General features: G+C 44.4%; 1 protein-coding gene across 1 annotated transcript; it reads left to right on the plus strand.

The window, feature by feature from the left end:
* The first annotated feature begins 1,359 nt into the window (after positions 1-1,359).
* On the plus strand, positions 1,360-10,137 carry LOC103191480 (bactericidal permeability-increasing protein-like). The gene is made up of 15 exons (XM_042341936.1): positions 1,360-1,462; positions 2,642-2,741; positions 3,676-3,804; positions 4,316-4,471; positions 4,917-4,980; positions 5,129-5,189; positions 6,151-6,242; positions 6,766-6,942; positions 7,290-7,349; positions 7,440-7,607; positions 7,720-7,787; positions 8,028-8,265; positions 8,354-8,417; positions 8,615-8,691; positions 9,664-10,137. Exons 1-15 carry the CDS (start codon positions 1,360-1,362, stop codon positions 9,703-9,705), a joined length of 1,599 nt encoding a protein of 532 aa, XP_042197870.1. The 3' UTR covers positions 9,706-10,137.
* Positions 10,138-11,320: the final 1,183 nt, after the last annotated feature.

Consider the following 11,320-nt stretch of genomic DNA (forward strand, 5'->3'; position numbering starts at 1 on the left):
TGGAGGGATTATTATTAGGCATGTGGAGTAAGGAAACTTGCCCAAGGTTTCGCCCTGCCTGGAATTGAACTCAGGTCTCTCGCTTGCAAAGCGAGTGCTCTAACCACTGAGCTACAGGACTCCACAGTAAAACCTGTGAAGCATTTTGCGACATGATAAGGCACTCTACCAAATGAAAAGATGATTATTATTATTTGATAATTTAGCCACAGTCCCTCAGGTCAGTTAAAGCCAAGCTCTCAGTATTTCACTGTTCCTCATTTTGCATTCGGTTGTAAGACTGTTGTAAATCTGTTGCAAGTCTGTTGTAAATCTGTAGTAAGTAACTCTGGAAATGACATGATGAAATAGAACTTTTAATGCTTCCTAAAATGCCCTGAGCTCCTTAGGTTCCTTGGAGCATTGCAGCACAGAGATGCGCCCATCAGGTCTGCACTAGTTTTCTTTCAGTTAAAGCCAAGCTCTCAGTATTTCACTGTTCCTCATTTTGCATTCGGTTGTAAGACTGTTGTAAATTTGTTGCAAGTCTGTTGTAAATCTGTAGTAAGTAACTCTGGAAATGACATGATGAAATAGAACTTGTAATACTTCCTAAAATGCCCTGAGCTCCTTAGGTTCCTTGGAGCATTGCAGCACAGAGATGCGCTCTTCAGGTCTGCACTAGTTTTCTTTCCCAAGTGAGACTCAATATTATGAGAAATAATAAACTAATTTCCTGCTTGCCTCCCCTCCCTCCTCCAAAAGTTTTCCTCCTCATCATGCAGGTAGTTAATTCCCTTTGGAAGGAAATGATCAGCTCTTCCAAAGAACCGAACCAGGCACGATTGCCGAATGGCATCCTTCTGTTCTGTAAGATTTTATGATTGTATAAGGTTCTATGAAAAGCAGCAGGACAAGAGGAACACATTCAGGCATGTGGAGAGCAGAGAGTCAACAACAAGTATTTGTTTAAAAAATTTGTAATCAATGTGCTGGAAAGGTTTAAGTGTTTGAAGCCAGGAACCTGGGCAACACCCTGACCCTGTAACGGGAAGACAGTAGTGTAAGAATTCTGGAAGGTTGTGATCAAATAAGTTGAAGGGCCTTCCTCATCCAGCATCAGTTGCAGTGTTGCAGTGGTACCCTGACTCATGAGGCAGCACTCTCACAACTGGACCAGAAGGTTCTCAATTTGAGAACAGTGGGTATTTGAGTATTTCAGTGCAGTAGTGAGAGAGAGCGCCACATTTCTTTCAGATGAGATGTTTTGTGACTGATCATGATTAAAACTGGTCTAACTAGTGTCTTGGCAGTGACTAACCTCGCCCTCCAATATCAGAACCCACACACACGGGCAGCGAGGTGGACAACCTGATAAAGATGGTCTGGATGGTGACAGTCGTCCTTTTGTTCCTCTCTTCCCAAACCCTGTGCACAAACCCAGCACTGAAAGTCAGAGTCACACAAAATGCCTTGGACTATGGTAAGTGTGTTCACGTCTGATAGGAAGGTGGGAGCTTTTATGCAGAGGAGGTATTTTCGCTCCATTTTTTTGCCCTTGACCTATTGTGAAGACTTTTCAATCCTTTAACCCATGACCAGGGTATGGTCCACAGGCACTGATCACCCTCTGGTACCTTATCCCTGTGTGCGCCTGGAGAGTATGTATTAGCAGCTATTTGGCCATGTGGGATCTTATAGCCCAACTATAGTCGTCACACAATTCCACACACAGAACAACAACAAATTACATTTACACCGCATCGGGAGGATACCCCAAGGCGCTTCACAGTCACGTTTTGCACCCAAGCTGGGGCTTGGGATCAGGATGGGTGAAGGTCAGGGAAGGTAGGGGTAGGAGGCTAATCAAAAGCACAGTCGAAGAGGAGGGTCTTGAGATGGGCCTTGAAGGAGGCAAGTGAGGGAGCAAGGCAAAGGGACTGTGGGATGGAGTTCCAAAGGTTGGGCCCAGAAAGGCTGAAGGTCCAATTAAGGATGGTGGAGCAGGCAGGGCCGGGCACATGGAGCAGGCAGGAGTCTCCTGAACGGAGGGAATGGACAGGTCAGTATGGAGTTAGCAGGTCACGGAGTTAGGGAGGAGCAAGGCCACGGAGGATTTTGAAAACGAGGACGAGGATTTTGAACTCTATCCTCTGGGGGATGGGGAGACAGTGGGGCCGAGGGAGGTTGCGGGGGTTCGGGTCACCGAGCTTGGTGTGGGAGAGGACACGAGCTGCAGAGTTCTGAATAATCTGCAGTTTGTGGAGGGAAGAGTTGGGAAGATCGACAAGCAGGGAGTTGGCAAAAATCGAGCCTAGATGTGTTGAATGCATGGATGATGGTCTCAGCAGCCCGAGAAGAGAGGCAGTGACGGAGCCAGGCAATGATGCGGAGGTGGGGGAAGCCAGAACAGGTCTCACTCAGAAAGAGTCGTTCCCAGTAGACAATCTCTGGTTAGGGATGAGGAGTGAGATCCCTTGCTCATTTTCCTTTCCCTAACTGAGAGTCAGTGATCATGAACCCAGCACAACCTGAGACCTTCTGTTTGGCGCAATACAATACAATCCTTAGTTAACGAGGATGTCTCAAGGCGCTGTTGCTCAATGGATGCTTTGGTGCCCTGGGAGCGCTGCAATGTTTCAATGTGTGGCTTTCATTCTAGGGCGTCAAGTTGGAATGCAGGTGTTGCAAGAGGAACTGAAGAAGATTAACATCCCCGATCAAAGGGGCAGAGCACGCAGACTACGCTACCAAATCTCACGGTGAGTGAGTGAAACCCACAGGTGACCGTAAGCACGATCGAAGAGGAAGATGTTCAGGCGTGACTTGAAGATGGAGAAGGAGAGATCTCAAAACAATACAATAGAAGGAGAATGCGTAGGTTCCCTAGAAATAAGAAGAAGCTTAAAAGCGTGGAACTGTGGCCCCAAAGGGAATCTCAAACTCGCAGACGAGGCTGACCAGCCAGTACAGTGCTGGGGAGTGATGCAATGTTTATATGGTACGATTTGAAAAGAGAAGGCAATTGTCCTCGCCAACAACCTTCCAGATAAATTGGTCATGGCTGTTTTTGGGGACCTTGTTGTATGCAAACTAAATAAATACAAACAATAAAGCAAATCGATCACCACACAGCCAGTCCCTGTGAAACACTTTGAGGCATTTGAGTGTTATAGGTAATAATACAAGGATCATTATTAAGTAAATGAAATTCTTTTACAAAAAATTCTGTGACAAAATCACAGGAGCGATTCAGTCGTTTAATCTCATTGTTTCAGAATAGTAACCACATGTAACCAAGTGTCATTAGAGCATCAAGTTATTTCTTAAATGCAGTACTCTGGCTTCAAACCACCCTTCCGGGTAACCTGTTCCACCTGCTGATTATCCTCTGGCTGAACACTGATCAGGTCCACTCTAAGACATTTGGTCACTCAACCTACGATTGTTTGTAGGACACTGCTGTGGCAATTGGTTACCGCGTTTCGTCCACAAAATACAGTCAATTCACTTGACAGCATATTTTGTGAAGCTGTTTGTGACGTCTCGAAGATGTGATAAAGTATTATAGCAAATGCAAAGATTATTATTATGGCATGATTGTTCGTCAGCTGGAGACAAATTATCCACTCAGGTTGATCTGAAATCAGGCGGCCTGGTTCACAGTGTAAGTTGACGCTGTCTGTTTCCACGCAGGATTCATATTCGGACTTTTAACATAGCCCGATCTACAATGGCGTTCTCCCCCGGAACTGGCATGAAACTCTCCCTCGACAATGTTTTCATAGCCGTTCGCGGCAACTGGAGGATGAAATATAGGTTCATGTAAGTAGAGAGCGTTGCGTCAATTTTCTGGTTTACTTTTCTGAAGGCAAGTGTTCTCACATGCTGATGTCCACAGTTAGTGTTGGAAAGCTACTGAGGTGCTGGAGCATCAGTTCAGTCCGGTCTAGACTCAATGGAGTCCTGTAGTGTAGTGGTTGGCGTGCTCACCTCACAAGCGAGAGGACCCGGCTTCGATTTTCAGGCGGCGCAAAACCTTAGACAAGTTTCTTAACTCGACTCATCTCTGTTTATCTAGCAGTAAGTAGCAACCCGGTTGATAGTCGATTGGCACATCGCTTTCCATGGGTAACAAACCCTTTTAAAACATAAAATAATCCACGACTGCTTCTGGGACAATGCTGTGTGCAATTGGCTGCTGTGTTTCATCCACAAAATACCCTGTCACTCCACTTTACACTATAATATGTGAAGCACTTTGAGACATCTCAGCAATGTGATAAGGCGCTATATCAAATGTAAGGATTATTATTATTCTTGTGCTTTTCCACAGAAGAGACAGTGGCTCCTTTCACGTATCAGTGAACAGCCTCTCGGTTTCAGAGCTGATCAGGATGAGTAGTGATCAGACCGGACGTCCTGCAGTGAAGAGCGCGGGCTGCCGCGCCAATGTTGGCAGAGTCAGGATCAAATTGCGTGGAGGCGCGAGGTAACCAAACACATCGCAGAGAGCAACAATTTCACATAACAGAGAATCCCTGTGTTGTATTTGTATTTTCTATTTGTAGCTTTTATTGGCTGCTGAGATTCACCCACAAAATACAGTCGATTCACTTTACGATTTATTCTGTGAAGCGCTTTGAGACATCTCGGCGATGTGATAAGGTGTTATCTTAAAAGCAAGGATTATTATTATTACATATCAAATGTTCATTGCAGATAGGATCACTGATATATTTTATTGATGAACACACCTGATGGACAGCTGGTACTTAGTTTCACAGCCCAATCCTTACCTGTGGGAGCAGTTGAGTTGGGCAATGTGTCTAAGACTTAGTTTTACTTCATTAATTTCTAAGCCCTCGTGCAAGATTCTGTCTTGTGATTTTTAATCCAATTTTACCTTTAATTGAACTGTTATTTATTCTTTGTAGCTGGCTCTACAACCTATTCCGTCGTCCCTTAGAGAGACGCTTTCGTTCTTTGCTCAACCGGCAGGTATGTCTGCTCACATACATTGGCACTTCTTCTCCTGTAACATTTATTAGCAAGTCTGAGCCCACATTGGTGGAATTGGCACACTCCAAACCCAAGGTACTGCTGCCGGCTTGATTGGTTTCCATCAATTAATTTGTTTTTGCCACAGATTTGTCCAGAAGTGTCAAAGGTAATCAATAAGCTTGAACCGAAAATGAAAACACTGAAAGGTAGGTTAAAACATTTTCAAATTGTACATTAATAATCCTTCATAGAGTATGTTGTAAACCTTGGCGTTTTGTTCGACAAAGTGTCCTTTGTACCCCACATCCGTCAATGACCCTTCCCCTACCTCCACAATTTCTCCCAGCTCCGCCACTGCCTCCCCTCTCAGGCCACCGAGACCCTCACATTCATCACATCCATGCTCGACTATGCCACTCCCTTGCTTGTCAGCCTTCCTAACTGTTCCCTCTACAAGCTGCAAATCATTCAGAACTCTGCAGCTTGTGTCCTCTCCACATTAAGCTCCACGACCTTATCAGCCGGCTCTACTGAAAATCTTCATCCTCGCCTTCAAAGTCCTCCACGGCCTTGCTGCTCCCTCCCTATGTAACCTGCTAATTCCATATAGACCTGTCCACTCCCTCCACTCATTGGGCTCCAGCCTGCATCATGTCCCACCATCAGCTGTCGAGCTTTTAGCCTCTCTGCCCTCATGCATTGGAAGTCCATCCCAGAGTCCCTTCCCCTCGCTCCCTCCCTTTCCTTCTTCAAAGCCAGTCCCAAGACCCTCCTGTTCAACCATGCCTTCGGTCACTCTTTCCTGATCCCAATTCTCCATTTGGGTCCAAATCGCTGATTGTCCAGTGCCTTGAGACATATGTAATTTGTTGTTGTTGGATTGATTTTGTGAAACACAGCAGCCAATTGTGCACAGCAGTTTTCCAAACACAGTTGTCGATTCAGTGACCCAATTCTTTTTCAAGGGATTATTACCCCGGAAAGCAATCCACCAATCGACTAACAAATGCGTTTGTACTTACAGCTATGTAAACAGGCATGTGCAGTAAGGAAACTTAACGAAAGTTTTGCCGCACCCAGGAATCGAACCCGGGTCCTCTAACCACTTACCCTACAGGACTCCAGAACTAACTAACTGACGTGACTCTTTTCCCTTTAAAATCCCAGTCACTGCCAACATTGATAGAATTGCTGAGATCGATTACTCCCTGGTTAATCCTCCTGTAGTCACAAGAAACTTCATGGACCTGGACTTTAAGGTATTGGGACATCCTCCTGTCATGAAAGATGCTATACAAATGTAATTTAACTAACTGTAGCCTAACTGATGCCTTGTAAAAAGTGAACGTTACCTCCTCACCTCAACATATAGCCAGGGCACCCACATGTGAAATCTAGAATTCCATTTGCTTATTTGCTGCCGTGTCTAATTGCACTCACAGCTTGAAGGACTTTTATTGTAGTAATGATAATATTCCTTGCATTTGGTATAGCGCCCAAAGCATCCCAAAGTGCTTCACAATGTTGTGTATTATTTGTGTGTTATTATTGTGTATTTTTGTTAATACAGTAAAACCCGCATAAGTCTGATCTGTATAAATCATATAATCACCTAAATCATACATCTGCCCAAGATCTGTTCAAGAGTTTATATTCTATGCAAGTTTGACACAACTCATACTTTGCATTAGTCATATTAAATGTAAAGTCCCAACTGATACGACTTGTGTGAGGTTTGCTGTATGGTGTATGAGGGCTGAAGTTTTCAATCGTTCTCCCCAGGGTGAATTCTATAACATTGGACGGCATCAGGAGCCTCCCTTCACCGCAGGCCCACTCAGCTTCCCCGAACAAACAAACCACATGATGTACCTGGCTGTGTCCGAATTCTTTTTCAATTCAGCTGCGTTTGTGTATCACAGAGCTGGAGCCTTGCAGATAAACATCACTGACAGTATGGTACGTACAGACTAATTTAGGTGGAGCTACAACAGTTTGTCTGAGTTTGTAGCCAGGGCATTGGGTTCCTGCTCAATGATCTCATGTTTGATCAGTCTCAGGGCCTTGGTCTGCCATGTTGTGGGTCACGTTACACTGTGTATTCTCACGATGTGAGTTTTCTGGACAGAGACAGAGAGGACAAATAATTCTTTGACCACAGAAGCAGATGGACATTGCTTCACACGCCCCTCCCCAGCCCGTACACAGCACTGCTCTATTAATATAGTCTTATTTGTAAGCGTTCGGGCATCGCATTGCACTGAACATGGTACCACATTTCTTTATTATTGTTTTGTTCCCTCCAGATTCCTGAATCATTTCCCATCAGATTAAGCACATCAACTTTTGGTGGTTTTATACCTCAGGTAAGTTCTTCTTCCATACTCTTCTACCCGACACTAATAATCTGTGAGAGGAGAAGGAGCTGATTTTAATGCTGTGAATCCCTGCCCCAGTTGAAGGAACTCTATCCTGAGATGCTGATGCTCATGAAGATCCGCAGCCTCAAACCACCTGTTCTGAGGATGACCCCGGACAGCATCACCATTGCAGTTACCGGAGCTGCTGATACATTTGCAATCCTACCAAACTCCTCATTGGCTCCTCTGTTTGTCCTGAATCTTGTAAGTAACTGACAGATCTCACACTCCACAGCACACTGTAACAGTGTCCAGTCACACACTCCACAGCAACACTGACCATGAAACATTAGGAGATGTTTTCACTTTTCTGCAGGATGTCAGCGTGTCTGCCACGCCATCTTTGTCTGGGGATAAATTGACAGGATCACTGGAAATTAAAAGGTAAACTCCTCACTTTATTATTGTTCTACTAAATACATTCCCCCCACTCGCCCCAGCGCCACTTAATAGGATTGACCCAGAGGCAATTAGATTCATTAATGGCTTTATTGAATAAATGTATGCTTGATACAATAATAATATTAGTTGTATTTGGTATAATGCACGTTCACATCATTGAGACATCACAAAGCGCTTCACATAACATATTGTAAAGTCGATTGACAAAGTATATTGTAACAGTGCTATCGAAAATCAATCTGTATTTTGTGAGCGAAAATATTTTGCAATCAGAGCTCTCCTGGTCCATGTGACTCAGTATCACACTGGGCGATGCACACAACCCTCAGTACAGGTGACGCCACCCTCAGTCTCTGCTGTTGCTTCGTCACTCTTGTTGCACAGGGTTGTCCTCATGTTTTACTCTCCGTTCTGTAGATTGGACTTGTCGATGGGACGTTCGAACATCGGCCCCTTTGAGGTGAGAGCGAGAACTGAATAAATTTCCTAGAATCATAGAATCACAGTCTAGATGCTATTTACTGTAAACATATTCTCTATTCTTTTAGACATCATCCCTGGAGGGAGTGTTAAGCTTTGCAACCAAAATAGCAGTGCTGCCGAAAATCAATGGTAAGTAACTTAAAAAGGATATTGAGAGAAGCCTCAGGCGTGTTAGTTAGTGTTGATGGTGTCAGGCGCAGTGACAGCTCCTCCCTTTGAACAGTGCATTTCTCCATTGATTGTAACTCTGACCTATTGCTGTAATCACTGATAAATTAAGGTAGCTATAAAGTTTGAGTGCTGATGATTTGGAGTTCTCTTTGCAGCTTTACTTGCGAAAGGATATCCACTTCCAAGTTTGGATCGGTTAAGTTTTGTAAATCCGGCCATTAAGGTGAAAGAGGTGAGTAATTGTCCGATCTGATATGCTCTTATCGACAGTTTTTGTTTGTTACTCTCCATCATCCCTTCCAGGGGATAAGGCTGGAGTGATTGAGAAATGGAATTGCACTTCAATGAGCCACAGGAAGCATCTGCCAGCCATGTAGCCCAGTTGGCACGGCTGCTTCAGGGTTCAACTTAACAACAGTCACTGGGGGCAGCAAATCCGCCCACTGAGCTCCTGTTAACCCTGCAGGCCAAAGCCCTAACATGTAGGGTGGTCCTAACTGGACACTTTGCCAGACAATGCTATCAATGGTAAGCTATGGGGTTTTAGTTGGTTAGACTCCACCAGTACCCCAACCCATACTATGGGGTCTTCAAGCCTTGGCTCTTGCCAAGCTGCATCTAATACTTTCTGGAATTAGGTAAGTAGGATATGACCCTCCAGGGAGAGAATCAATCCATCACTGGAATTTCCATGTTTCGGTGGGATGCATGGAATTCTCAGTTTGGTTTGAATAATCTTAAGCATGTTGATGGGTTTCTGTATGTGTCAGACACACGGCTGGCCAAAATAAAACATAACACGGGATTCAGGCAATTAATTTCACTGGTGTGACTTTCTCATGGGTTAGAGATGATACTGCACTGTTTGGCATCTGATCTGGCTGGCACTGGAAGCGAGGTAGCTACAGAAAGATTGCAATAAGTGACAGGACGTGTTTAACCTTGAGAAGCACAAACAATGACAAGACTGTGCTCCAGTTGTTGCTCTGGGTGGGTGAGTTGGTAAAGCCAATGCACAGTTTGATACTGAGCCGTACACATCAGGATTCTATCCCGGCTTCTCTTCCTGGTCTTTGCTGAGTTGGCTAATCACAGCTGGGACAGTTCTGCAGACTAATGCCTTTGCCGCTATATTCAATTACTATAAAGCGCTTTGAGAAGGTTGAACGTGATACGGTGCGATAAATCTTCTTAATTTTTACAGAAATTTCTGATGATTGCGACTGATATCAAATATCGCTTGTAAACCAGCTGATGTTGAAGAAGGTTTACTCGCTGGAGCTGGGCAGTGCTGCCCTGATTATAGCGCCCACAACCAAGGCACTGATGAAGGAAATATTTGCTTCTACACTGAAAGCTGGCAAAACATAGGCAAGATTGTGATTGAATCTTTTTTCAGTTTTTATTACACAATTATCCAAACCTCCTCTCGTGTGATCTTGTAACATGGACAAGTGTTGCCAGCTCACCTGCAGCACCTTAATCTTTGTGTGGTTTCTATGGGGAAAGAGAGAGAGAGAAGGGAATAAAGAGATAATGAGCTTCAGTTATATACACTTTTTCAGTAAGCTTGCGCTGAGCCTGCGGTGTGAATGGGGAATCCTGAGACCTGGCTGTTTCTGTTTGAAGATTTGCTGTAACTCACCATGATGAGAAAATAAAGAACATTGGTACAGGAGTTTGTGTAAATTGTTTACAAAAACACAGCATTGGGCGAGGTGATTTTCACACAGCTTCCAGGGCAGAGCTTAGAGAAAAACACAGTTCTGTTTCCCAAAGGCTCCCGGCTTTACCAGGATTGTGTGCGCACAAACAAGAAACATACATATGTGGAACTCTCTGCAGTCTGGTTTTAACACTCAAACATGGTAATGGGTTTCCACATGGGTCTGGCACACACATGACCAAACATGAATGTAATGATCGAAATATACCTTTTCAATTCTGTTTAACATATTGTAAGCAAGCCTCTACAAGATCCCCACTGAGACATATATTTTTAGGCTGAAGATTCCTATCTTACCTAGTTGTTCTTCACAACACTGGAGAGAGGAGTATCCTAGTGTAATGGTGAGCCATGCAAATGAGAGGACCCGGGCTTGATTTCTGAGCGTGGTGAAACCTTAGGTGTATTTCCTTACTCCGCACACCTCTCCGACTCATTCAAAAACAACAAAGTTGGCCCCATGTCTGCGGATGATGTCACCAAGAGGGAGCATATAGATATTGAAGAGGAGGGGACCAAGGACAGATCCCTGAGGAACGTCACACAAGATGGTCCGGGGGCTATAGGAGAAGCCGTTTGAGGAGATGAAGTGCAGGTGGTGTGAGAGGTAATGATCTGAACCAATCAATGACAGAGCCTTATTGTTGTTATAAGAATACAGTGGGGCATTCTGGAAGACTGAAATCAAATGAGTCTCAGGGCCTTCTTTGCCTGAACCCGTCAGTGCTTGTAGGAGACATTGACAAAGCCCCGATTAGTTGACGAATCCAGTAATTATAAAGCTCAATTAAATTACATTATAGTAACACATTCCAGGTCTTACACGGGTACAAACCAAACAATACTGACCGCCATTTTTACAAACAGTTTTAGGCGGGAGTCCATCTTACCTTATTTAGCTTCCCACAACAACCTATTAATAATAGCTTCACAGTGCCAACACAGACGATGACAGCATTATTCACCAGCTGCCTCGAGAACAGATGGTACTCGAAATGCTAGAACCAGTCAGCAACCAGAGCGCTCCATAGCCTGTGAGCCACACACGTGCCTGTCCGATACCTGGTTTGTGTAGACAGACACAACAACACTGCGATCCCAACTAACGTGTTTTTATCATGTGTCAGGGCTTATG

Source organism: Callorhinchus milii, unplaced genomic scaffold (assembly GCF_018977255.1).
Source record: "Callorhinchus milii isolate IMCB2004 unplaced genomic scaffold, IMCB_Cmil_1.0 Scaffold18, whole genome shotgun sequence".
Lineage (NCBI taxonomy): Eukaryota > Metazoa > Chordata > Chondrichthyes > Chimaeriformes > Callorhinchidae > Callorhinchus > Callorhinchus milii.